This window comes from Sodiomyces alkalinus (genome assembly GCF_003711515.1).
Source record: "Sodiomyces alkalinus F11 unplaced genomic scaffold SODALscaffold_8, whole genome shotgun sequence".
NCBI classification, from domain to species: domain Eukaryota; kingdom Fungi; phylum Ascomycota; class Sordariomycetes; order Glomerellales; family Plectosphaerellaceae; genus Sodiomyces; species Sodiomyces alkalinus.
In genome coordinates this window covers 410,284-436,590 of record NW_021167086.1, presented here as the reverse complement: position 1 = coordinate 436,590, position 26,307 = coordinate 410,284, and the positions used below count along the sequence as shown (strand labels likewise).

General features: G+C 54.7%; 9 protein-coding genes across 9 annotated transcripts; 4 read left to right on the top strand and 5 right to left on the bottom strand.

Annotated features, from left to right (window-relative positions):
• Positions 1-3,461: 3,461 nt before the first annotated feature.
• On the bottom strand, positions 3,462-5,571 carry SODALDRAFT_298398 (hypothetical protein). Its single transcript, XM_028608840.1, has 2 exons — positions 5,355-5,571; positions 3,462-5,201 (listed from the first exon to the last, which is right to left on the bottom strand). The coding sequence occupies exons 1-2, from the start codon at positions 5,504-5,506 to the stop codon at positions 3,614-3,616; spliced, it is 1,740 nt and encodes a 579-aa protein (XP_028464611.1). The 5' UTR covers positions 5,507-5,571; the 3' UTR covers positions 3,462-3,613.
• Positions 5,572-5,814: 243 nt separating this feature from the next.
• Positions 5,815-9,765, top strand: SODALDRAFT_345486 (DNA repair protein). The gene is made up of 2 exons (XM_028613206.1): positions 5,815-6,168; positions 6,239-9,765. The coding sequence occupies exons 1-2, from the start codon at positions 5,921-5,923 to the stop codon at positions 9,711-9,713; spliced, it is 3,723 nt and encodes a 1,240-aa protein (XP_028464610.1). The 5' UTR covers positions 5,815-5,920; the 3' UTR covers positions 9,714-9,765.
• Positions 9,766-9,805: 40 nt separating this feature from the next.
• Positions 9,806-10,919, bottom strand: SODALDRAFT_335003 (WSC-domain-containing protein). The gene is made up of 2 exons (XM_028612359.1): positions 10,405-10,919; positions 9,806-10,330 (listed from the first exon to the last, which is right to left on the bottom strand). The coding sequence occupies exons 1-2, from the start codon at positions 10,701-10,703 to the stop codon at positions 10,120-10,122; spliced, it is 510 nt and encodes a 169-aa protein (XP_028464609.1). The 5' UTR covers positions 10,704-10,919; the 3' UTR covers positions 9,806-10,119.
• A 406-nt stretch (positions 10,920-11,325) lies between these two features.
• On the bottom strand, positions 11,326-12,836 carry SODALDRAFT_314388 (mitochondrial deoxynucleotide carrier; the record flags this gene model as incomplete). Its single annotated transcript, XM_028609259.1, has 2 exons — positions 12,315-12,836; positions 11,326-12,232 (listed from the first exon to the last, which is right to left on the bottom strand). The coding sequence occupies exons 1-2, from the start codon at positions 12,404-12,406 to the stop codon at positions 11,326-11,328; spliced, it is 999 nt and encodes a 332-aa protein (XP_028464608.1). The 5' UTR covers positions 12,407-12,836.
• Positions 12,837-14,292: 1,456 nt separating this feature from the next.
• SODALDRAFT_281500 (hypothetical protein) lies at positions 14,293-15,474 on the top strand (the record flags this gene model as incomplete). The annotated part of the gene is made up of 1 exon (XM_028608289.1): positions 14,293-15,474. One exon carries the CDS (start codon positions 14,293-14,295, stop codon positions 15,472-15,474), a length of 1,182 nt encoding a protein of 393 aa, XP_028464607.1.
• Positions 15,475-15,500: 26 nt separating this feature from the next.
• SODALDRAFT_334999 (hypothetical protein) lies at positions 15,501-17,481 on the bottom strand. Its single transcript, XM_028612358.1, has one exon. The coding sequence runs from the start codon at positions 17,056-17,058 to the stop codon at positions 15,781-15,783; it is 1,278 nt and encodes a 425-aa protein (XP_028464606.1). The 5' UTR covers positions 17,059-17,481; the 3' UTR covers positions 15,501-15,780.
• A 530-nt stretch (positions 17,482-18,011) lies between these two features.
• On the top strand, positions 18,012-19,043 carry SODALDRAFT_325384 (superoxide dismutase; the record flags this gene model as incomplete). The annotated part of the gene is made up of 2 exons (XM_028609976.1): positions 18,012-18,216; positions 18,331-19,043. 2 exons carry the CDS (start codon positions 18,012-18,014, stop codon positions 19,041-19,043), a joined length of 918 nt encoding a protein of 305 aa, XP_028464605.1.
• A 134-nt stretch (positions 19,044-19,177) lies between these two features.
• Positions 19,178-20,057, top strand: SODALDRAFT_334997 (hypothetical protein). The gene has a single exon (XM_028612357.1). It carries the CDS (start codon positions 19,187-19,189, stop codon positions 19,562-19,564), a length of 378 nt encoding a protein of 125 aa, XP_028464604.1. The 5' UTR covers positions 19,178-19,186; the 3' UTR covers positions 19,565-20,057.
• On the bottom strand, positions 19,907-22,566 carry SODALDRAFT_340985 (hypothetical protein; the record flags this gene model as incomplete). The annotated part of the gene is made up of 2 exons (XM_028613007.1): positions 19,907-22,285; positions 22,381-22,566. 2 exons carry the CDS (start codon positions 22,564-22,566, stop codon positions 19,907-19,909), a joined length of 2,565 nt encoding a protein of 854 aa, XP_028464603.1.
• Between the last annotated feature and the right edge of the window lie 3,741 nt (positions 22,567-26,307).

Sequence of the window (26,307 nt, the reverse complement as noted above, 5' to 3'; positions counted from 1 at the left end):
ATATTAGCGCCTTTAGAGACGTTAAGATACAGAATTAATCGGACCCGAACGCTAGCGTATAGAGCTATTCTTCGAAAAGAAAGACCTTACGGTATCATTTATAAGAGGCCTAGGCAAAGTATAGCTCTACATATTTATACGCTAATAAGGTTTTATTATTAGCGTATACGAGCTATACCGTATATTCATAGAACTATTTCCTAAAGACGTGGCGGTAAGGTATAAGGAGATACGCTACCGTCGAAAAGGCTAGATAACGCTAGGACCTAATTTTATTTAGTCTATAGATACGTACGATAAGTTATTACCCTTCGGCTTTAAAATATACGCAGGGATAAACACGTACTTAAGGTTTATAACTTAGTTCTACGTGGGCGTATCCGCGTATATATCTAAAAATATACTCGCTTAGTATATAAAGGTTATTTAGTAAGTTAGCTTTATCCCGTAATTAATCCGTTCCGACCGAGGCAAAGAAATAACGCTTATAGCCGGCGGCCACTAGTTTCTTTCCGCCGGCTCTCGTATAAAGATAAACGCTACTAGATAAAAGGTTCTAATTAAGTTCAAAGATTACTAGGTATTTAGTAAAAGTATCTATAGTTAACGGATTAAATTATAATAGAATAGACTTTACTAATCTCGCGCGGCTTTTTAGCGTGTAAGTATCTAGTATTTTTTTCTATTTTTAGCACTTTTTACTAATTCTTCTAGGAATTCTTTATTTATCTTTCCGAACACAGCCTTTTTAATTCTTATTCTATTATCGATAGAATTACCCTTCTCTATATCTATATACCTCTAATTCGGACGGATTTTACCCGTTTTATATAAGTATATAACTACTATATAATTTATACCTAACTATCTACGCTATATATCATAAGCGGAAAGCCCTAGACCCTTTACTACCAGAGTAGTCCTAACCTTTATATTCGGGTCGATCCTATACGGCTTCGTATATTAGAAAACGTTCTTATAGATAAGCTAGTAAGCCTTAACTAATATCTTCTATAAATAATAATGGAAATTTATAGTAGTATAGAAGCCACGGCGATAAGTCTACTAGAAATTCTTACTATAAAAGGTAAGCAGTATCCTTCGCTACCTTTATACGAGTATATACGAAAGGGGTTATACTTATACGATTAGGAGAAGAAAAAACCCGTTCTTATAATACTTTCTACACCACGGGGTAGTATTACTTCGGTTAAAGAGTTTTTCAGAAATAAGGGGATTAGAACTAAGGATTTAATAGCAGATAAAATTATAAGTAATAAAGACTATAGCAAATAAATAATTTAAATTTTCTACCTTCTAACTATTTATAAATATATTTACCCTATTAATCTATTTCGCCTTCTACTTTTAAGATTATACGCTTCCGTCTAGCCGAAGATAATACCGTTCGGTCGCGTAGATCTATTATTAAGGCCGGTATAACAACTTTACGAGATTAGCGCGGCTTTTATTCCACCGGTTCCTTATTTTCCTCTTTTAGTTCTACTTATTCGTCGTTTTCTTACTTTAGTTCTATCTATTCCTCTTTTTCTTTTTTTAGCTCCGGCTAGCTAGTATTAGCTAGCTATAATCCTTTTTACTCTTTATCGGTAGCCTTTCCTTTACCTTTATTCTTTTCCGCGCGAGGCCGCTTAGTGATTTCTTTCTTCACCGTAATTAGAATATTATCTTCTTCCTCCGGCTCTTTTTATATAGTTATTTTTCGGCCCGCGCGCTTACGAGAAATATTAGAGTTAACTTAGTCGGCTTCGACTTCCGTTATACGAAGAAAGCTAAGATAAACTTCTTTTAAAAGTCTAATTCCAGACTCGCGTAGTAGTATACGTAAAGTGATAGTTATATATATCTCGCTTCGATAAAAGTCGACTTTTTACGGGTTCTTATTATTATAGGGGAAAACTGTAAGGTCTTGGTCGAACTATTCTTTCTTCGTGTTAAACTATATAATAATATAACGTATAAGATCTTAATACGTGGGTAATACTAGGTCGAGTAAAATAGTAACTCGGCCTATAACCTTTTATCCGAGTATATTTATAAATTTTTAAAAGGAGATACCGCCGCTTAAGACTATATAGTACTCGCCGCTATATAACGTAATACTAATTTCCTTTATCGGCGTGGGTTACTTTTCCTTATTAGTTTACGCGATACTAACTTTTCGCTCCGTCTTACTAAGCCGCAGCGCCCGTATTAGTATTTAACCTTACCGGGCTCTAGGCGCCTGCACGGCCCTGGTTTCCGTCTTAGGCTTTTATTCCCTTCTAGGTAGTGTTAATTCAGTTAAATCAATAATAGACCTATCCGAAAAGACCGGTGAAGTTTCTTTTTTAACTCGGCTAGTGGTGTTAGGAGATAAACTATAGCTTAGGCTGACCGTCTAATAGGGATTTCGATTAAATAGAAGTGTATATTTAATATTCAGAATAGGGCAGAGTAAAAAGACGTCCTCCGTTATTATATTGATAGTAAGATTATCGCGTTAAATTATTTATAATAGAAAGATACTGCCAGGAAGTACCGTAAATGCTAACGCGATGTTATATAATAGCTTTTAAGATAATTGTATTTATACGGGCTTTGGATATAAGAGCCAGTAAGTACCTAGGGTATTCATATATACGAATATATACTACAGCGTACGGGTGTTTTTTTCGTGCCTATAGAGTGTACCTACTAAATTTATGGGGACTTTTTCGAGTTATTACAGTGTCCCCTGCGGCATGCGGTAACCACCTCCCCGGAGCCTGGCTCCTCCTCGTCCAACTCCCCCACCAGCGGGGACCCCACCCAGACCCGGTCCGACGACGGGCCCCAGAGCCGGGAACTGGCCCAGGACCAGCGGTCCGCGTAAGTGCATTTCCCTGATCTACCTAAGGTACGCAACAATATGGCACGTTGACAGTTGACTGACTCTGGAGCACTTTAATACAGCGAAGAGAGCGACGACGGCGCTGGCCCTGACGAGTCCTGGGTAGGCCAGGCTCTGGGAATCTGGGAGGGGGTCAGCCACATGCTGGTGGGGTCGGACGGCGAGGAGGAGCCGGATAACGGGGGGTGGTCACTGGAGGTAGGGGTGGGGTTTTAGGGGGCGGCGGCCCTCGTGGCGGTGTTTGTCGCCGTCATGTATAAATAGTTAGCGGGGGGGGGGAGCCCATGTGCTCCTCCCAGGTATTATTACACAGCGTTTTTTTTAACGGGATATTTTCTGCTTTTGATATGAAATTCTGAGTAAATCGACTTTCTCTATCCTAAGGACGACGACGAGGAGGGCGATAACGACGAGGGCGACAACGACGACAACAATAGTCACTGTTTAGGGTCTGTCAATTGGCAGTGCTATACCTTCCAAATCATTCCTTCTGTCCCGTCGTCTTGGAACTTGGAATGCGGGAAAGTTGACGATTTTCGACGGTATTATGTAGCTATAGGAGGGGAAAGGGGGAAAGGGGGAAAGGGAAAAAAGGGGGAAAAAAGGGGACAGCAGAGAATCGAGTAGTCGTAGTAACAAGACGACAAAACAAAACCAGGCGACAACTCGGTTCGTTGTTCATCAGTCGAGTCCATTAGACCTGTCTGAGCCCTGTCAAGTCTACGACGAACGCTTCCGCTGCTCCATGACTCGCAATACATCCTCCGCATTGTTAACGTCGCCCTTCCTCCTCTTCGGACCCCTCTTCCGCTTGGTCTTGCCGCCCTTTGTCCCTCCTCCCTCGTCGTCATCATCGTCCTGTCCCCATTCCGACAGTTTCACCTTGGACTCGTCAAAATCCTCCTCGTCCTCCAGCCGGCTCGTTCCAAACCCGAGATCCAGGTCCTCGTCATCGCGCCTCGCCGACTCGAGCATCTTCCGCCGCCGCTCTGCCCGTTTCCGCGCCTCCTCTTCGTCGATTTCGTCTTCGCCTTCGTCTTCGGTCGCTTTCCTCTTTTCCCGCGCCGCGCTGAGTTGCGCTGCCTTTTTGAATGCTGCTTGGATGGCTGGATCGGATAGGGACGGGGCGTCCCGCTTGTGTGCCGATAATAGCTCCGTCCTGGATCCTTTGAAGTAGTCTTTGGTCGTTGATGGTTTGGGTGGAGGCAGCATCCCTTCTTTCGATGTGTCTTCCGCCTCGCCTTCGCCCTCGTGCTCACCCTTGCCCGTCTTGTCCTTGGTGCTTGCCTCCTTCGCTTTTTCCGCCTTCTCCTTCTCCTCATCATCCGAGTCCGAGTCCGAATCCGAGTCTACCCCGGCCAGCGGGTCGTAGTCATCCCCCGCGTCCGAGAAGATGTCTTCTTTGTCCTCTTCTCCCGCCGCCGCCGCCGCCGCCGCCTCTTGTTGCTTCCTATAGAACTCCGGCACTTCCATACCGAGAGGCTTGGCCTTATTGCGAGGCATCATGACCTCCCGTCGTCGTTCGGTGTCGTCCCCTTCCTCCCCCTGCGCTTGTGTTCGCACCTTGCGGACCATGCGCTTTTCGTGCCCGTCTTCGTCCACGATGATCAGCACTTCGCGACCCTTGCCGTCCCTCTCGATCCTGGTCCCCGCTTTCTGCTTGGCGCCGATCTTACGGAACTTGTCGCCGAGGCCTGACTCTTTCGCCGCCTTGGCCGCTTCCCGTGCCGCCTTCATCTGGGCGATGATCTGGTCGCGTGTTCGTTGCTTACCCGGTGCCAGGGCAGCCAGTGCTAATTGTCCCTTCTTCTTCTTCTCCGTCTTCTCCTTGGTGACGGCCTGCACGTCTCGCTGGGCCACCAGGTCGAGCTCCTCGTCCACGTCGGGCGGAGGCTCCTCCTCTTCAGGCTCGGGTTCGGGCTCGCCATCCTTGTTGTCGCCGGTGCTGCTGCTGCTGCTGCCGTTCCCGAACACATCTTCGCCCTTGCGTATCCTCTCCAGTAGTTTGCGGTCTAGTCCCTTGACCAAGTGCGTGCTCGACAGGTCCCCTCCGGCAATCTCGTCCACTTGCTTGTCGAACGTCTCCCGGTCGATGTCCCCCGCCTTGAGGAGTTCTTCCAGCGCTTGGACCCTCCTTGCTCGCTCGTCTTCCGCTTCTTTTTCTCGTTCTTTCGCGCGGTCGACGTAGCCCTGGGCCAGGCGGGAGCCCTTGGGCGCGGACGTCTTGAATTGTTTTTGCTGTCGGGTCGCTCGGTCCCGCGCTGCGAGTTGGCGGAGGAAGTCGGATTGGCCGGTGCCTATGGAGCGTCTTTAGGGAAGTAACTGTTGTTAGTTGGTCTGCACATTGGCACAAAGACTGCGACGCAAAAAAAAAAAAAAAAAAAAAACAACAACTAAAAAAACTAAAAAAAAACCCAGGGCTTCGAGGCGCAGAGAATAGGATATAAGATGAGAAACGTACGGTGTCATTGGTATGCTGGCCCTCTGTCGCGATCCCAGTGCTCCCGGTGTTGCACTGCCGGAACCAAACGACGGGCTAGTCTTGGAAGTGGTGCCTTGACTGGGCTTGGGGGAATCAACCCCCAGAAGGCGTCGAAACTGTTCATTATTCATGTTGGAAGGGTTTGTCGCATGATGAAGGCTTGCAGGTTGAAGTTCAACTGAGCTGTGCTTCTGTCTGATTCCTTCTGATGTGAAGTAAGGTACCTTAATTAGGTACCGACCGTGATGGATGCGATGGATCGGTTGCTTAGCTCAGCAAGTCACGGGATGACGTGTGGATTTCGTACAGTCGCGTCGATCTATGCAACCCCACCCAACGCGGTCCCAGACCAGGCGACCTTCATCCATGCTCACACTCATCCCAGGGAGTTTATCGCCACTGAGATCTCTGCCTCGTTGCGACCTCTCACAACTTCCCACAGTGTCATACGATTCTAGTATGAGAATGTAATCGAGCGTTATTCTCGACCGACCATGAACTACGACATTCTCACATGGCAGAACCCGACCCCTTAGCCATCCGAGATGGGCAGTCGTCTGGAAAAGAATTCCTCTCAAGTGAGGAAGCGGATCGAGAACCATGCCTTCACCGACGAAGAAGGCGAAGAGTACGAAGGAAGCGAGTTTGGAGGGTTCGGCGACTACTTCAGGAGGAAAAAGCTCAAGCTGCAGAATCTGGACGCAGGCCTCCGCGCAGCGTCTTCCGACAAGCCGCAGATCTTCAAGGGCATCGTAGCTCATGTCATGGGCTATACCCAACCTCCATTACATATGTGAGTCGGCACCCGTCACATCTTCGCCCTCTCACCGTGGTGTTGGATTTTATCACCAACACTTGTTTAGACTACATCGCCAACTCGTGCAACATGGAGCCGGCTTCCTTCAGTATCTCGACTCCAAGACGATGGCGACGCATATCATAGCGTCTGCCCTGCCGCCAAAGAAGTCGCTAGACTATAGCCGGTACAGAATCGTGAAGCCGGCTTGGGTGGTGGATTCCATTGAAGCCGGCAAGCTCTTGCCCTGGACCGACTACCGCGTGGTGGAAGAAGGCGCACGACAGAAGGTTCTCAAGTTTGATCAGGGCAGCCTATCTAGCCAGGCGACTCCGAATGGCAAGCGGGGATATCGGGAACAGAGCGACAACAGCTTTTACACGAGTCAACTGAACGGGCCATCCGGCGTCACGTCTGTTGCCACGCCCTCTCGCCAGCCTGCAGGTCCCAGTTTCGAGACGAGTCCACCTCCGCCCACTGAGAAATGGCCCAGCGCAAAGAAGAAATCCTTGGCTGACATGGAAGATATCGATGATGATTTCGACGATGCCATTTTCGAAGACATGCATCCCGGCGTAGACATGGCGCAAGGCAATACCAAGCCGCCCAGTGGACAAATGTCTTCCGAGGTGGTTACATCTGCAGCACCTCATTCTAACGTCACACCAAATGTCGACAGGATAGCAGAATTAGAAAAGAAAGCGAGCGGGAAGAAGCCCGAACAAATGACGCCGGAAGAACACAATGCTTGGCTGCTCTCCGATCCCCGCATTCGAAAATCATCCACGGCCAACCCCGACTTTCTCAAGCAGTTCTACTCAGAGAGTCGCCTTCACCACCTCTCGACCTGGAAAGCGGAGCTGAAATCTCGAATGCAGCGGCTGGCAAAAGAGAAAGAGTCGTCCGCCAAGGTGGCGAAAAGGAAACCGGGCGCTCGGCGCTATGTCCTCCACGTGGATTTCGACAGCTTCTTCTGTGCGGTATCGTTGAAGAAACACCCTGAGTATGCAGAGAAACCCGCAGCGGTCGCCCACAGCGCCGGGGGCGGCTCCGAGATTGCAAGCTGCAATTACCCCGCGCGCAAATTCGGGGTGAAGAACGGCATTTGGATGAAGAGAGCCCAGGAGCTTTGCCCGGAGCTCAAAGTCTTGCCCTACGATTTCCCGGGGTATGAAGAGGCGAGCCGGCACTTCTACCAAGCCATCCTGGAAGTCGGCGCCATTGTGCAGAGTGTTAGCGTCGACGAGGCGCTGTTGGACGTGACCGGTGTGATTTACGATGCCGCGGGCTCTACCGGCACCGGCGTGGACGAGGGAAGTGTGTGGAGAGAACAGGCGGCCGCTGATGAAATCGCCCTCCATCTTCGGGACACCATCAAAGTCAAAACGGGGTGCGACGTCTCTGTTGGTATCGGCGGCAATATCCTGCAGGCCAAGGTGGCGCTCAGACGAGCCAAACCTGCGGGACAATTTCAGCTTAAGCCGGAAGCGGTTCTCGACATGCTGGGCGATCTCGAGGTGAAGGATCTACCCGGCGTGGCATACAGTATCAGCGGCAAGCTTGAAGAGATCGGGGTCAAGTTTGTAAAGGATATCCGGCAGGTCTCGAAGGAGAAGCTTTCGTCGACACTGGGCCCCAAGACGGGGGAGAAGTTATGGGAATACGCCCGCGGCATCGATCGTAGCGAGGTCGGAGAACAGCCTCCCCGGAAATCAGTGTCTGCGGAGGTGAACTGGGGCATTCGCTTCATCAGCCAGGCGGAAGCGGAGGAGTTCGTCATGAACCTCTGCAAGGAGCTGGAGCGCCGACTGGTCAACGAGCAGGTCAAAGGCAAGCAGCTTACCATGAAGATCATGAGGCGGTCACTCGATGCGCCCTTGGACCCGGCGAAACACCTGGGCCATGGGAAATGCGATACCTTCAACAAGAGCGCCGTTTTCGGGGTCGCGACGAACAGCGCAGAGACGATCGGGAAGGAAGCCGTGTCGATACTTCGGTCCTTCAAGTTCAGTCCCGGGGACCTGCGAGGTCTGGGCCTGCAGTTGACCAAACTGGAACCTGTCAAGGCGGGATCCTCATCTGCCGTCGACGGAAGCCAAACACGGCTAGCGTTTCCCACGTTCAATGCACCGCCCTCGGCGAGAAAGTCTCGTGGCGATCCGATCGAAGAAGCGGGAGAACGACAACCTATCGCAGACAGCCGGTCGTCGATCAAACGAGCGAGATCTGACCCAATCGACCCAATCGAAGACTCGGAAAGCAGCCCAACGAGGAAGAAGAAGAGGACATCTCCAGCTCATGGCATGGCTCAGGACCCCATCGCAGATGATCCGCTCACGCCTCGCAGACCGAGGCAGGCGGCTGTCCATCCGGCCCTGGCGATTGCCAAGGCCGGAGAGAACGACGCAAGAGCCACGACGCCGCTGAATATTACAGGCACGCAATTCACCCTTCCGTCGCAAGTCGATCCCGCCGTTCTCGCAGAACTACCCAGCGACATCAGGGCCAAACTCCAAGCGCGGCCCCAGCCTCAGCCGCGGCCACAATGGTTCGCCAGGCAGGAGTCCCCCGTGTCCAGATCACGAAGCGACAGCCCCGCCGTCCTAGACGAGCTCCCTTCGCAGGTCGACCCGGAAGTGTTCAACGCCTTGCCCGACGACATGAAAGCCGAGGTGCTCGCGTCGTATGGGCGAAGACCCGCCGGGCCGAGCGCGCCACCGCCACCGCCACCGCCACCGCAACAACAACAACAACAACAACAACAACAACAACAACAACAACAACAACAACAACAACAACAACAACAACAACAACAGTCGCCCCGCCGAGACAGGCAGATGCAACCGAGGAAGCCGACGACGCCCACGAAACGGGGAGGGGGAGGCATCAGGGGCATGTGGAGCAAAACGCGCGAGCGGCAGCAAGACGCGGCCGCACGCCGCACGCAGACCAGCTTGGTTCCCATCCGAAGACGGAACCGTCACGGCGGCGGGGCAGACGGTGCGGGACCGGCGACGGAGGAAGAAGAGCCGGAAGAGCTGGATCCCGAAATCCTGGCCGAACTGCCCGAGGACGTCCGGCGGGAGGTGTTGGAAGATCATCGGCGCAGGCGCCTGGCGCGGAAATCGGGGCTGAATTTCCAGCCTGCGCCGGGACGACGTCGGCAGGTGGGGGCGGAGGCGGACGAGGGGCGGAGGCGGGGGCCGAGGACGCTCCGGTTTCCGGCGCCGCCGCGGAGGATCTCGTTCGCTGGGACGGGGGGGGAGGTGAAGGACATGCTCGAGGCGTGGCATGGGCAGTCGAAGGACGATGGGCCGCACAGGGCGGACGTGCAGGTGTTTGAGAAGTATCTCGGGCGGGTGGTGCTGGAGGAGCGGGATATGGATAAGGCCGTTAAGTTGGTGCAGTGGCTCGAGTTCCTCGTTGGGGCGGACCCGTCTGACGGAGTTGGGAAGCAGGTGTGGAAGCAGGCGGTTGGAGAGGTCAAAGAGGAGGTGCAGAAGGCTGTGAAGGAGAGGGGGCTGGGACCGGTGCACTTTTGAAGGCGTGTTTTTGCTGCATGGGAGGTTTAGGAAGCACGACGTTAGGATACGATACCCCTCGAGATTTAGGTGTTTTCTTTTTTTTTTTTATGATTGTCTTTTTGTATTGTATTGTGCAATTGATGTCGTACAGCAGTAAATATTGGTTCCACCAAAGATAGGAGAGAATGTGCCGTGTGGCCAAGATCATTCGTCAGAGCATGCACTTGGTTGGGCATCTCGGGTATCTGGGAAAAGAAATGAGAATGAAAAAGAGACAAAAAAAGAAGAAAGAAATGCAGACGGAAAACGCCATCGCTCGCTCTCCCATTGCAGACGCCTCAACTGAAGACAGACGTAAAGATGACCATACTACCAGCAGCCAGCAGTCCGCCCATCCAAGAATCTTCGTCCACAACCGCAACGTTCAAAGCAGGTGAACAGAAACCGCCACGGCAACCCCCAGCGTAACTAGCAGCGGAGTCCACGCAGCGGCAGCAGCGCCGCTGACCGCGTACAGAGTGATGCGCATATTACCGCCGCAGATGGTATCCGCGTCGCCCGCGCAAGCGAGGTCGCACTGGCCATCGTCCACGGTCCGGCTCAGATCCGAGACGAGCTGGGCGCACCAACATTCACTGGGAGTGCGCGAGGATGAGTGTTAATAAAATAGAGGGGAGAATGAAAGGGCGGGGGAGACGTCAGTTCATACCGCGAATACTGCAGCCCCGCATAGCGATACTGTCTTGTGCCCGTTTCACCGCCGGAAGCGCAAAAGTCGAGACACATGGGCACGGTCATGCCCTGCTCGTCTACCAGGGCGCTGCCGGGCAGGGCGCGGGGTCTGCTCGAGTTGGCGATGTCGGTTGTCTCGGTGATGCAGCCCTGGTAGGCGTACCTGCCTGAGTCGCGGTAGATTTCTTGCGCGGAGGCAAGGGATAGCAGCGACAGGAGGAGGAGGAGGAGGAATAAGAGGGTGGAAGCGGGCGCGGATGCTGAGGTGCGGAACATTTCAACGGCTTTGGGCGCGTTGGTCGCCAGAGGGAGGAAGAACTGATTCTCTTCTAGGTAGCCGGTCTTTTTGGGCGACAATGGATGCCCTTTTCTCGTTGCGGTGCACACAATAAAATAACCTCGACTGCAATGGTTCGTTTTTATTGTTTTGCTTCGCTTTGCTCTGTTTAATCAAGTTGGATCGTGTCTGGGATTGAAGGTTTTTTTTTTTTTGCAAAGTGGAGATAGAGATGAAGTCTTAGACCGAGTCGAGAAGGAATATTATCATTGTCATTTCGCCCTCTTGGCATCGGATTCAGCACGATAAGACCGAGCTGGAAGCTCTGCCGCCCGGTCTGGGCCCAATGATTAATTTGTAGCTAATAATATACGCTCGCTCGACAGGGGTTGTTGTGCTGCCAGCTGCCATGTCAGCCAATATCAACCCCAAAATGGATGCGATGAGGGTCTCGAGAAGCCAATCACTCTATGAAGGTGAAGAGAAGAAAGTGGAAAGTAAAGAGAAAAAGGTAAAAAAGTACAGAACAAATACAGACGAAGAAAAATGGAAGAGGATATCTTGTAGCAATACAGAGCAGAAAAAGAAAAAGAAAAGAAGAAGAAAAAAAAGACGCCCACATCAAATACGGGCGTCCTCAGTAGCAACACGCTCCATAGACATCAGCAGCCGCAACACCCTCTCGTAAGACCACACCGTGACAGCGCTCCCCGGCGCCGCCTTGATCAGACTGACAGTCAACCCCCTATACAACCCCCGAAACCCCTCGGCGCGAACGATGGCGCGGAGCACGCCGACCGCGCCGCCATAGTACTCGGGGATGTTCTTGTGCACGTAGCGCGCCCGCGTGGGGCCCTGCACCTGGATCCGCTTCCGGACAAGGTCGAGCGGGAAGACGGCCGTCTTGGCCACCACGCCCGACACGACACCGGCCGTGGCGTCCCCGCCGCCCCAGGGGAGGTGCAGCTCCGCGAGCGGCAGCCGCAGCGTCTCGTACGAGGCGAAGAAGATGCCCATGTACGGCACGATCTGGCCCACGCCGGGGCCCAGGCCGCGGAAGAAGCCGCGCCAGCCCTCGTCGCGCCGGATGTCGCGCACCGCGCCGGCCAGGGTGGTGTAGACGCGGTCGTTGCCCTGCGCGGCGAAGCGCGTGCGCAGGAGGTCGAGCGGGTAGGTGGTTGTCGTGGCGGCCGCGCCGGCGGCGGCACCGGCGATGAAGGATCCCACGGCGGGAGGGATGCGGCTTCGTTCTCCATCGGCAGTGGCGGTGACGGTGCGGAGGAGCTGGGTGACGGATCGGTAGGCGGTGAACTGGACGGCACCGTAGCAGAGGTACATGATCTCGGCGGGGACGTTGCCCTTCCAGAGTCCCGTGATGCCCTCATTCCGGACGATGTGGCGGAGGGTCGGCAGCGTGCCTTTGTATATGGGGCCGCCCTGGGCTTTCGGGTGGCTTAGCGGGTCGGAGAGGGAGTGGGACTGGAGCTGCAGACGGATCTTAACGACGTCGAACGGAGCGACGATGAAGCTGTCGGGGCAGGCGGTCAGCGGGAGTGTTCGAACAATTGGTGAAGCCTTACATTAATGAATGAAGGATATGAGGGCCTTACCGAGAGATCAAGCCGGCAGTGGCGCCAGCTGTGACGACCTGGAGTTTAGAGCCCTCATCTCGGAGGCCTTCTCCACTGACGCTGGACGACATGCATCCGGTTTCCGTCGAGGGAGAGCGGTGAAGCTCGGGAGATGTTGCGTCGATTTAAAGGGATTCCGGGTTTCGAAGAATGAAAACGCCGCTATGGTTTAGAAAGTAATGATACGGTCGTGCGTGTGCCTGGGGCGGCACTCCGATGATTGAAGGCTCAGTTGTCTGACCGTTCCGTGGGATTCGGAGGAAGATGCCGCAAGTCGAAGTAGCTCCGGACAGACCGAATGAGGCCAATGCCGGCGGAGTTTTTTTTTTTCTTTTTTTCTTTCGGTGATAGTTTCAATTTAACAATGTACAGACAGGCACGATTTCTTGTCGTGGTTTCTTGAAGTGGTTGTGTAAGAGGGAAGAATTCTTTGGTCCTAGATCATTACGTGGACTTGTCTTGGTCTCAATTCTTTTTTTCTTTTTTTTCGTCCTTTCCCCCCCACCCGACCCGACGCCAGGAACGAGAGTTGGAATGACGGCATGATTATATAAGCATAGAATATTGCTGCTCCGTCCTTCGAGGTCCACGGAAAATGCGGAAATTTGAGGGAGAAGTACGGAGCACTACCTTATGATGTACGGTACCTACTTCGAGGTCACGGGATAAGTTTGATGCCCCGTATTGGGCACATTGCCTTACGTGTAGTTCCTGGGAAATGCCAAGACCCCGAAAATGGTTTCGGAATCCCGTTCGTCCTGTGTTTGACTCTTATCTATCTTCTTGGAGTCTTCTAGCCCCTCGACCGAGAGGTTGGAACTCATTACTTTGTTGAAAAGTACGAAGTAATTACCGAGAAGAGGGAAGTGTTCGTAATTACAGGTACGAAGCACTCCATCTTACCACTACTGGTATACCTTAGATAGGACGGTTGCATTTCCCGACTTCCGGCCATGAGATCGAAGACGTCTTCAAAGCAAGGAGTGGGCTCTAACACCAATCCCCATGGGCATAGCCGCACCATCTGATGAGGCTTAGGCAGCATTTTGAGCATTTGGGGGGGTTTTGCGGGTCAGTCACTGGTTCCTTCCGACCGAAATGACACAAAAGGAAGCTTTGTAATTGGCTACGAGGTACCCAGCTAAGGTACCTAGGTTGAGGGAATAAGATACTCGTACGTCGTACCTATTCGACCTCAGGGCCCATTCTCCCCGGACATACGGCAGCGGCAGCACAGCACTAAACTCTAACCCTAACGAAGCGGGTGCTACCTGCCCTGTGGCGCACTGACGAGTATGACCTACCTAGGTACCCCTAACAACTTAACAACTGTGACATGGGACGGGGGACGGGGGACGGGAGGGAAGGAACCACCCAATGTACGAAGTAGGTACTCCGTAAGCGCAAGCTCGTGGGGAAACGGCCCTGCCGGTGACATCGACTCGAGACCTCAGCCGACCTGCGCATCCTCACGGAGACGCCCGACCTCCATACTTGAACACTCTACCCTCCTTTCTTCTTTTGTTCCCCTTCTCCCTCACCTACCACCTTTCTTCTCATCAACTTTGCTCTTCTCCCATCCCACCCACCCTCCATCTCGAAAAGCTTGAACGGCGCCACAAATAACGTCTCCTCCTCTGTTAGGTACTCAGTATTCCTATTCCGTCGATTCGCGCCTCCAATACGCATGTGATCGAGAGTCCCCCGGCCTGGCTCAATTTGGACAACTGCCCGTTGCCTTCCATTCAACCCTCTCACTCTTCCAAAATCTCCTCCAAAAGCTTCCGAAATATCCTCATCGTCATCACTTCTCGACTTCACTTGGGAGCCGGGAGCACCATCTCGCCTTACACTTCTGAGTCGTGACGGCGACGACTTCACAAGCGTCACCAGTCACCAGTCACCAGTCACCCATCGCCCAACCCCTCCCTCTCCCTCTCCCCTTCACCTCCTCACCATGACTAGATTACCGCTGCCTAACGTTGGCGGCATTTTGGCCCCCATCCTTCCCGCCCTACCTGCCGCCTCTCTCTCTACGCAGCCCGCCACAGCCGTCCTCCCCTTTCTTTCCCCCATCCTCAGGCAAAGAGTTCAGGTCTTCTCCGCCACTAGCACGGAGCCTTGGCTCCGCCTTCTTTCCTACGACACATCCAAGGCCAGTCGCCTGGTCGAGGTCGTCCAGAGCGGTCGCCTCGACCCCCATCCTGTCTCCGGCGAGGTCGAGGTCGACTGGGAGTACGATACCAAGACAAGGTACCGCCGTCTCGACCAGGAGACCTCCCAGGCCCTCGTAGTCCTCGAGGACCTCGAGCTCACCTTCCAGCTCGTCTACTGCGTCGGCGATAAGGATGGGGGCGGTGACGGTTGGCGGGTTGCTGAGCTCGGCGTCGTAGAGAAGCCCGACCCCTTTGCCGCCTTCGGCGGTTACTCCACCATCGCCGAAGCCGAGAAGGCCTTCGAGGAGAACAGGCCCAAGTCGTCGCTCAAGGTTTCGACCGGCTCCCTGGCCGCCACCCCGGGTCCGGACGACGAGGATGACGGATACTGGGATCGCTACGACGCCACGCCGGCCAGGTCGCCCGTGAACCACCGTTCTCCCGCCCCGCCCAAGTCGACCCAGCCCGGGCCCCCACAGCCCGAATCCTACCGCCCCGACTCGGCCGCCGATGATGACTACTACGCCATGTACGACGACGTCCAGCCTGCCATGGACAATCACGACCCGGAGGAGGAGGCTGCGCACATGCAGCCGAATCTGAACATCGGACATTCACTTTCCTCCGACCTGGCGCCAGTCGCCTCGGCGAGCGACTCCCACCCCCCTTACAGCTTGTTGGCGCAACCGCGGGCTACAAAACCCGAATCACCTCCCCTGGACGCCGAGCGGGCCGCCGTCCTGCTACATCCCCGGCCGGCCTCGAGCGCCAGCAGCAACGGGAGCCGCACCGTCGAGAAGCTCGAGGAAACGGCAGAGCGGCAAATGGCCAGCGAATTCAGCGTTAAGAAGCATGTTTCCAGGACCATTCGCAGCTTGTGGATGTTGTCGCAAGCCTCTGGGATTGACAGGGAGGAGTTTGACCGGCTCGTCAGGTCCGAGCTAGAGGTGCTCGAGATGGTCGACAACCATGATCTCTCCTAGTTTTGGTCGGGGATACGGTTCAGCACCGGGACATTTCAAGCGAATTTTTTTTTTTCCTCTTTTGTTTTTGGTTTGATTATATCGCGAAAGGGCTTTCGATTCCCCCTTGCTTTTTTCTTCTTCTTTTTTGGATTGCATAGTTTGGAGTTGGCGGCTTCTCGTGAGACAATAAAGTGAATTTTCTCCGCTAAGCGAAATGATTCTAGGCTCCCTTGAGATATTTCAGATCGTACATTCAGATCGCTCATGCGCTCCCTGACGCCACACGGGCCCAAAAGAGAGGCCGACCAGTTCCATGAACCCTGTTCAATCGCGTCGTCCTCCTCCAAGCTTAGCAATCTGCCGCCTCTTAGAGGCCAACCAACTCCTGACATCCCTCCTGTGGGCCTGTGACTCGCGTGTCTCGCGACTTTTTGCCAAGCTTAGCGCATCGTTGTGCCCCTCATACAACCTCTTTACACTCCCGGGCACGCTAAAACGAGGTGACTGTGCCGCAGTACACATGGAGTGGGAAATATGACACTGCTTGGCGGCAGACCCAGCTTCCATAGACTCTTCATTACCCAGGTAGGACCAAATGCACAGAGTCGCCTCGGTCTGAAACAGATGGTCTCCAAAGCTGGTCTTCCAAAGGTATTCGGTCGGGCAGTGACTACAAGCTCCCGTGACCCCGTCGCCATCGTCCTCCCAGAAGGCCTGGGGGGGCACCTCGGGAACCAGCTGGTGTAGAAGGGGGGAGGGGTCCTTGGTCGAGAGGGAGCTGGGATCGGAATCGTCGTCTGCGAGGCTTTTCGACATGATCCAGTTGAAGTGATACAGCGTCTGGATCGCATCGCTCAGCCTGGCCGCCGTCACGGGTCTGGTGCCCATGCGATACGTATACACCGTCTTGACCAGGAAATTGATCCGGCGCTCTGGGTGCGTCTCGGCCGTGTCCTCGACGATCTTGGGATACACCGAGCACCGGACGTTCAGGTCGCCCTCGAGGTCGGTGGAGTGAAGCTCGCCCAGGACCCTCTCGGCGTAGTCCCGCTGGACCGAGTTGAGGATGTCCCAGTTCCGGACGTACTTGAGGGCCGTCTGGACGTGGATGTGTTTGAAGACGGGGGCTGCCGGGCCGCCAAAGTTGTTCGAGAGCAGGACGGTGCAGGGCGTGGAGTACTTGCGCGTCAGCGGGCAGGGGAGGTTGATGGGCGTGTGGGGCGTGTCGCGGTAGTTGACGGGGTAGAGGGTGCGGCACTTGGCGCAGAGGACGCGGTTCATCTGGTCGCGGTTGAGGAGCGAGAGGTAGGCGCGTCGGGCGCTCTCCTCGCGGAGAACGTGGCCTACGAAGTCGCCACCGCGGCGGTGCTCCGGCATGTAGAGGTTGATCTCGAGGACGGTCCTGCGGAGGGCGCGGCAGGTTTGGGCTAGGACGAGCTGGTTCTCCGCTGGGAGGTGGTCGGCGATCAGCGCTACCAGGTCTAGCGGTAGTTCGAGGAGGGGGCATGGCGCAGTCGTCTCTCCCTGAGGTTCCACGTTGGGGGCGAAGGATCCCGGGCGTGCCGCCTTTTTGAGAAGCGAGAGGAACTTTGTTTTGGACATTGTCTGAGGATGTACGAAAAAGAATACATATATATATATATATAATATATATACTGTATGAAAACAAACGAAAGTAGGAGAGCAAGGTTTGAATTCTTTTGCAGAGATGGACGATGATGGTAGGTTGAGCAGGTTCAAGGCTGTATGTAGTCTGTTCTTCGACAAGTGTGTAGGTTTTTGTTTTGTCCAGGTTTCTCGTCGAGGCCGGGTGATCTCACCCTCGACGAGTTGATTATATATCCATATAGGTGGCATATTGCTGCTCCGTAAGTTTGACGCCCTTGGCCAAGATGGACTTATGTGTTCAAAGTTGAAGCCACGGACGGCACAGGTAGTTAGAGTTGATAGGGGCAGAGACTAGGAGAGCCGCGTCAGTTACTGTCCCGTTGGATGAAATAGGCCGCTCTACTCAACCCCCCCCCCCTAAATATCGTGCTGACTCTGAGCTAAGTGGAGGGTGGCGGCATTAAGGGGGTGAAGACGAGGACGGAGAGTTTTGCTCTGATATACCTTGGGGAAACGAATAAATTAGGTCTCCCAGTCCTCCCTGTTTTGTTGTTTTTACTTTAGCCAGCTCGGTTACCATACGGCTACGGCCCAGCTACTAACACGAATTGAGATGATCGAATATCATGGCAACAAATCGAAGTGCAGTTGTATGCTTTGGCAGTGACCTGTCTGTCTGCCGCATGAGGCGATGTGGTTGGACAATGCTCGGTGAACGACCGGGAGTACGGCGACCCATAAAATCAAGCCGCCTCAGCCTCAGCCTGCTTACCTAATGCAGCCTCCCGAAGCACGGCGCGACGAACCACCAAAAAAAAAAGTTGCATCGCGGTACCATCGTCAGGAGAGGGTTCCGTTTTATTCAGCGATCCCCAACGCCTCTTCCCTCTCACCCTCACGACGAATTCATTTCGGGGTCGACGCCATACCTTCAGAAACCGAGCACCATGATCCGGTCACGAGTGAGAATACCACGCCTGCGCGTGTTGGCGCCGCAGCTCGCCTCGCAGCAACGCTCCCTCCACAGCGTCCCCAAGCTGGACCACGACTACTCCGAAGGCGTGCCGGGTCTCTTTTCCCCCGACGGCTTCCACATGGCGTGGACGCAGCAGATGACCTATACTCTGGATAAGCTCAATGCTCTCGTGGCAGGTTCGTTTGCACTCCACTCCAAACTACCCTGTCCTTCAGTTCTCTTCTCGGCAATAAAGACAATTGGATACACGACCAGAGTCAAACACTGACCAATACTGACGAAATCAATAGGAACCGACCTCGAGACCCGCGACACGAAACAGATCCTCCACGCGACAGCCCGCGACCCGGACCAAGCACCCATCTTCAACCACGCCTCCATGGCCCACAACACGCACTTCTTCTTCAAGAACCTCACGCCGGCCCCGAAACCCATGCCGTCCGCCCTGGCCGCCGACCTCTCCCACAGCTTCTCCTCGCCCGAGACCCTGCGCCGGGAGCTCGTCCTGACCGCCTCGGCCATGTTCGGCCCCGGCTTCGTCTGGCTCGTCAAGAGCCCCACCGCCTCCCCGGGCTCCGGCTCTTCGTCCTTTTCCTCCTTTTCCTCCTCCTCCGCATCCTCCTCGGCCTCCTCGTCCGGCCTCCTCGGTGGCGCCTCCGAGCCCGAGCCGTCCTACCGCATCCTCACCACCTACCTCGCCGGCACGCCGTACTCGGGCGCCCACTGGCGCCAGCAGCCGCAGGACATGAACACCGCGGGCGCCCACGGCTCGGCCGCGGGGTTCATCCGTAGCAGCCAGCGCGCGCAGCAGGTGGCGGCCCGCCCGCCTGGCGCGCTGGAGGTTGTGCCGCTGCTTTGCCTCTCGACGTGGGAGCATGTCTGGCTGCGCGACTACGGGGTTGGGGGGAAGAAGGCCTTCGCGGAGGCGTGGTGGGAGGTGGTGGATTGGGAGGCTGTTGCGGAGGCGGCTTCTATCCGTGCGCGGCCGGGGTTTAAGGTGTAGGGGGGCGGATTCGCGGGTTAGGCTCGTCCATGAACTGGGCGTGTTTTATTGTAGAAGGGGCATGTCTGGTGATGGCCAGGACGGGAGAAAAGGTGTGAGGTGGCACAGAAAGAAGAAGTGAATGCTGGGGAGTGTAGGTATATATGCTCCGTGTACTAGGTCTCTCGTTGTACGATATAGACGCTGGTCTGAATATGAGCTTGTTGTATAGACTGGCTACTTTCTTCGGTATCATTTCTTTTCTATACATGCATGGGGTTGTTCGTGTTGGATTTCTCTTCATCAACTATTCATTCACCGTTCTATATCTCCGATGCCCATATGATTTCTTTTCCACGGAATACCATCACGTCTACAAACACAACAATCACGATCAGAGGAAAACGGAATCTTCAGAGTACCGCCCGTCCATTCAAGACTCAGCTACGCTAGGTAGCTGCGAGCCAACTAACTATCATGACTGCAAAGGAGTGCGAAGCATCAAAACAAAGAGGTATCACTATGCCACGCCGAGCCCATGAGAAGAAGAAGGGGACGAAGAGAAAACAAAACAAATAAAACAAATAAAACAAGAAAAACAAAAGAGTGCGAGTATAGGGTGGTACAGCTCCTGCGAGTGTCCGGTTCCCAGAGTCCAGAATCTCTTCCCTAATGAAAACCAACCCGAGAGCCCCAGCAACGCCCAATATTTTGACTTGTTCCATATAAGCTTTCTTTTTTCCTTTTTTTTCTTGTTTTCTTTTTCTTTTCTTTCTTTTCTTCGTTCTCTTCTTTCATCTTCCTCATGAAGTCCTTCCCATCATCCACGCATTTCAGTTCCCAGGACCAAAACAAGAAAAGGGGAACAAAAAAAAAAAAGGACCTCAAATCATGTTCCCGTTGACACTCACCTCAAACCCCTCCCCCTTCTGCCGCAGCGCCTTCGCAAGCATGAGCTCCCTCATCCAATCAATCCTCTCATCGCGATTCTTCACCGCAAAATGATGCGTCTTCCCCGTCCCATTCGCCCCCTCCGCCGCGCTCGCCCCCGACGACGACGACGACGCAAACGCGTAAAACCCCGACGACTCGCGCTTCCGCAGCCTCGCCGCCACCCCGTGCCCGTTCTTCTCCTGCGGGATCAGCTGGAACGCGAACGCCCCGATGCTGCTGGTGTCCTTGCTCCCCGAGGTCAGGTGCACGCGCTTGAACGCCGCGCTGAGCTTCGACTGGCTCGCCAGCGACGAGCACGCAATGGCGTAGTCGTCAATGTCGACGTACTCGAGCGTCCGGTCCATGTGGAACGCGTCCTTGTGCATCGCGAGCCGGGTGCCCTTGAGCGTGAAGTAGCCGTCTTGCCACTCGTGCCGCAGCATGCGCGTCTTGCGCTTCTTCATGGGGCCTTGGAACGCGATGCCGTTGGCGGCGTTGTCGGCGGCGTTATACCCGTCAGGGCTGCTCGTGAGGGTTGTGGCGCTGGCGAGAGAGGAAGGCTGGGTTGCGACGGTGGACGACGAGGACGACGAGGACGGCGCGGCTTCCTGCGCCGGGACGATTTTGGTCTTGTCTACCGACGTGGAGGAGCTCCAGGCGTAATTGGCACGTGGCGGCGCTTGGAGAGGTGGCTGAGGCCGGGAGGCAGCCCGTTGGGGAGAAACGGTCTTGGGCGAAGTCCGTGCCACGGGTGTGGGCGCGTTCTCTTCCAGGGCCGGCATGACGGGGAATGACGGCCGGCGCGCAGACGTCCGGGACAGGGCGCGAGGGGGAGGAGCTTGGGTCACCACCGAGGTGACGTGGTGGTAGTTCATGTCGGGCGGGACCGACTGCGACGCGTTCCGCTCGATGCGATCGAGAGGGATGGCCGTGACGGGGACGTCCACCTCGGAGAAGGGAGTTCCGAAACGGTAAGGGTTGGTAGGGGTTTGCAGGTCAGGCGAACGCGGGTCCGCCTTTTCCATGCGGTATGGCACAAACGACTGCTGCTGCTGCTGCTGCTGCTGCTGGGGGTGTGCCGACTGGGCCGCCTGGGATGCCCTCGTGGGCTCGGCGCGAACCGACTGCCCGCCCGGGATGGACAGTTTGGGGAGCGCACGCAGGCCTTCCTTGGGAGCTTGCATGGGGGGCTTGATCTCGAAAGGAGGAGTAGGGGGCACCTCGTTGGAGGCGGACTGCTGGAAGTCGAGGAACCGCCTCACGTTCTCCTGCGCGTCCCTCGCCTGGACGTTGCGAAGAGCCGCCTCCTGCAGGTACTGCAGAGGAGGCATGCCGCCGGGCCCGAGGACGTCCGAAGACGCCACGACCGACGGGACGGCGTCTGAAATGGGCCGCAGGGGCTCCGACGGATCCAGCGCCCTTGCCGTGAGCGGGTTGCCCGGGTCGCCGGCGATCAGGACGGCACCGCTCTCGAGGTCGGCATAGGGGTGGTCCTTCTTGAAGGCCTCGATCAAGCGCTGCTGCTTCCGGTACTTGGAGCAGTTCTCGCCCTTGCTGCAGTAGTGCGGTTTGGGGATGACCTGCTCGATGCCCACGATGGAGACCGACTCGAGCGGGGAGATGATGTCGTCGTGCGAGGGGTTCCTTGGCCTCCGCCTGCTGCTCTTGCGCCGTTGCATGCCGCCGCCGCAGCTTCCCCCTTCCTCCTTGTGCTTCTCCTTCTTCACCTCCTTGCTCGGCTCGTCCTGGATCGGGGTCGGCGCCCGGGGCGAGCTCGGCCGGCTGTCGCGGAGGGTCTGGATCTGGTTCCAGACCTTGGTCCGGATGCCGAACGACTGGATGTCCAGCTCCTTCAGGTCCTCGAACTTGAGCGTCATGAGAATCGCGCCGGTGATGTCGTTCTCCACGAACCGCTCGGCCACCTGAAACTCCATGCCGGCATCGAGCATCGATTGCGCCACCATCTCGGGCGTCCAGGAGACGAGGTTGGACGTGTCGAGGGGTTCGCGGCTAAACTTGAACGGGCTGTTCCTGCGGCGCGGGGGCAGAGACCGGGTCGACGGGAGGGGCTCGTGCATCATGGTGATGCTGATGGCGTCCTCGAACGGCCGGGGTGTTTTCGGGGTAATGGGCGACAGGGTCAGAATGGCCTGGTCCTCGTGAGATCGTATCGACGAGGCGTAAAACAGATGTGGTCCGCGGGGGCCCTCGATAACCGTTTTGTGATGCGGTACGCCACCCACGATGTTCGACACTTGACTCCGACCTGAACCGGGCGTGTGGACCTCGTCGTATGATGAGAGGGTGGTAATACTGGGTTGGCCGCCCGACTACAGGATGCCCGTTAGTCTGTGCCTGAGTCTGGTGAAGGTAGGAAAAAGAAAAGAAAAAGGAAAAAAAAGGAAGAAAAAAAAGAGAGACCTACCGACTGCAGGCTATGGCGAGGTGAGTTGTCCTCGGCTTCGCTCATCAGCTCCTCATCCCAATCCGTATCCACAAACTCGGTGGCTACTGAGATGGGCCGATCCTGCGGCTCACTCTTCAAGCCAAAGAAAGCATTTCGCAAATTCGTCTTCTGGTGCATCTCATGCTGTAGCCGCCGTTGGCTCATGGGCATCTGATATGTGTACTCCTGCGATGTCGAGTCAGCCGTCATGTCCCAACCGAGACAGTTCACTTACACACGGGGTGGTCGACGTCGAGAGGGCCTTGTGTCACTTACCATGATGCGTTCCTATCCTTGATAATCCGGGAGAGTCAAGAGAATTCGGGCTGCAATTTTGCAGCAGATAATTTGACCCAGTTTGCACGGGACTGTTTCCTCTTGTTCCCCACAGCCGTTGCCAGCACTCTTCTAGGGTTTTACCTGGGGGGTTTTGTTTCGCTGAGAGTATTTGCGACCAGCGAGGACGAAGTGAATATTTCGGGTTTGGGGGGTTTTCCTTTTCCTTTTTCCCTTTTTGGTTTGCTCTCTCTTCAAGAGACAGCACTTGGACAGAGACGTTGAGCAGAGACGAAAACGAAACACATTGAAATCGCTATGCTGGGGGGAGGGCAATATGTCACAAGTCGCAAAAGGGGGGAAGGGGAGGGACTTGGGGATCGATGCGGGCGCCTACAGAAGGTTATGTACGTGGAAGAAGGTGAACGGGAAATAATTATGGGATCATACAACGTACCTTATGCAGTGTACTTTTTCATACAACGTACACCTGCACGTCGGGGGAGCACGACCTGTCACCCCTCTGTCCCCTGTCTGTTCCTCTCTCTGCTCTCTGCTCCCCCTTGGTAGCCCTTGGTAGTATATGCATGGTTGCTCGTTGGGAAACATGTGTGTGATTCGGCGGCGTAGCACTTGCACGGCCGATGACGGATCATGATACGCCCAACAGCCGACGCGGGCCCCGCTCCTCCATGAGGGAAAAGCGATCAGGTCAGGCCAGTCTGCTGTAAGAACGGAACCTGTAAACCTGTAGGAAAAGGACGGCGTACGTTGTACGTATGTGGCCAGAAAGGCGGGGGGATAAGAATAGCACTGGGCCCCCCCCTTCTATCGCTATCGGCCCTCGTTCCTTGGCTTGGCCACAGGGTCTGAGAGCCAGCACCGTTCAGTTCGTTCGCCCTCTTCGAATGGACCTTCGAACGGAGTGCGTGCGTGTGCGAGCGCTTTAGCCGAAGCGATCGCCATTGACTACCCTACCTACCCACACTGACGCGGCAAATGACCGCCGAGGTAGGGTTCGTCGTAGTAGAGCTCTCTCTCACTTCCCTTCTTCCCTTCCGTTTCCCTTCCCTTCTCTTCCCTACGATCCCGTTCACACTGGTTTTGTTCCACGACCCCGTGGTTATGGCAGAACGCAGAGCGCAACAGTTTAAAAAAAAATAAGGTGCACGGCAGACAATGCCGAGGTAGCATCATTATGCAGCATCTATGTGCGCCAACCGGGAACAGGGGAAGTCATGGAAAAGATCCATGCTCGAGAAGGCAAGGCAAAAAATAGACATCTCTCGTCTCTCGTCGACTGGGCGACCTGATGTCCAATGCCCTCACGGCCCAACGACAGGCGAGCCATGGCAAACGAAATGGAGGGTGGCGACGAAGAGTGAGTGGTAGATAGGATGCAAGGCGGCGAAAGAGGGGTGTAGAGTGTTGAAGGCCGAGTTGAGAGGTCGAAGAGTTGAAGGTGAGAGGTCTGAGACGAGCGAGTGTGAGTCGATGGAAGCTCTGCCCTGAACAGGTGCCACCATCAAAAAACCGCTCATTGGCTGAAAATCTACAAGGTATGCGGCCCGTACATGGCCAAGGCCGAGTCGGCACGTGTCCTGTCATCTCATTGGTCTAAAATGCTGTTGTGCAACTTTTTTTCTTCCAGCCATACGCTAACATGCCATTGGTCACAATTTTTCATTCTGCTGCCCCTAAGCGCCCGTGCCCACCTGCCCCCTGTTATCGCTACCAAGTCCCGAAACGGAAGCCCCACCAGAAGCTATCAACGGTTTATTTTTATTTTTATTTTTATTTGTATCTTTATTTGTATTTTTAATAACTCACAAGTCCAGACAGGGGCCATCCCCATCACAAAGCAGGGACCAGGGGCTAGGGAACCCGAAGATTTCCCCGCGGGTAGGTCCCACAATGGCAATTGCACATCATATGGGAAGTGGTCCGTGCGTGCTGTTCCCGTCCCTGTGCTCACCTCTTGTCTCTTGTCTCTTGTGTCCGTATCTGGCTTTTCTCTGTTCTTTGTCCCCCGACTTCCGAATCATACCTTAGGTACTCTCTATTTTCTGCAGCACACAGTCAGGCCCAAGCTTCTTGCAGGAAACAAACTCATTCCATTTTCCCGACCCCCTCTTCTAGGTATTCTTCGACTCGGCCGACATTATCGGTCTGAAACTGAAACGTTTTCCCGTCTTTTCCCCTCAAGCCCAATGTCGTGGCTATCCGCGTGGTATGAGGTAATGGTCTGAATCAATTGGGGCCGTTGAACATTGACCGACCATTGACCGACCATTGACCGACCATTGACCATTGACCATTGACCATTGAGACCCGACGATGGCCCTGGTCACTGGGCGTCGGTGGCACATGTCCTTCCAAATACCCCTCTTCCTATATCGTGACCCTCTTTCGTGACTCTTTACTTGCCCTCTGGAAGAATATCCCGACTCTGCCAAGTGGGACGACCCCGGAAGCCCTGCCGAACCACCCTGCTCGCTTCGAAAGGATTCACCGCTGAGCCCACTAGGTAAGGTATCTTCCATCGCCGCCTTTTCACTTTACGATCATGCTGTTAGTCGAGTGCAAGCCGAGTGGAGGCGGCGGCCGACTTCACCAGCCTAACAGCCCCCAAATTCGCCCGGCCGCCGTGAAGGAACGAAAAAAAAAAGAAAAAGAAAAAAAAGGAGCGACTTTTACACCGTGCGCCACTTTTTGGCTTCGACTGACTAGGTAATTATCACTTCGTCTTTCCCTAATCTAAGCCGCTTCGCTTGTTAGGTCCTCATCGGAGAAATCGTCTCCGTAGCCCTGCAGACCCAACGACTGGATCTCGATCACATCTTGCCAAAAGACCCGGTTTGAACAGAGCGATTATTATCAGGTGAGAAGGGACGGTCCGATTCAAGGCTTTTCCCGTGACGCTCTATCCCTCCCCGACATCCACTCTTCCCTGCGGTTCTTCATCTTATTCCTGATGTCAGAAGACAAACAAGCCAGCTTCAAAGATGCCGTCTCTTGGTCAGTACGTGTATTACCTTGTACATACACTAGGTATCAGGTCCACATGTCTCACTTGCTCTGCTCCAGCTTGCCAGGGGCCCGGATAGGGGACCCGCGAGCGCACTCCGCAGGGTTCCGTGCCCTCGCCTCACCACTTCGGTGAACTACGCTGCCCGACAAGTCTTTCTCCGCCGAGGAGAACGTGACACCTGCCCCCGAATCATGTAAGGCATTCCAAATCGCACATGATTTATTTGCCGGGCAGATCGTGGACGTGTCAAGAAGAACGTCAGGTCAAGAGTCCGCAACAGCATCTTCGCATTTCCCCAACAAGGAAACCAGTCGCCATTCTCTATTCGTGCATCATGTCGCTGGCTCTCGTATAATTTTACATTTGACCACGTACGGCCCCCCCCCTTCCCCCTTTCCCCCTTTTTCCTGGTCTCTCAGCAGCCGTAATGTGACGATCGAACATGGTTTCTGCAGTAGATCGGTGCCCTCGGACTGCGAGGTGCATGGCGCCCAGAGTGGTCTCCTACGCCCGGTCCATGTCGTGGAACTCTCACGTGTAGTCCGCTCCGTCTTGCCCGGACTGGATAATCCGGCACCCAGAGGCCCAACGTCCGTCCG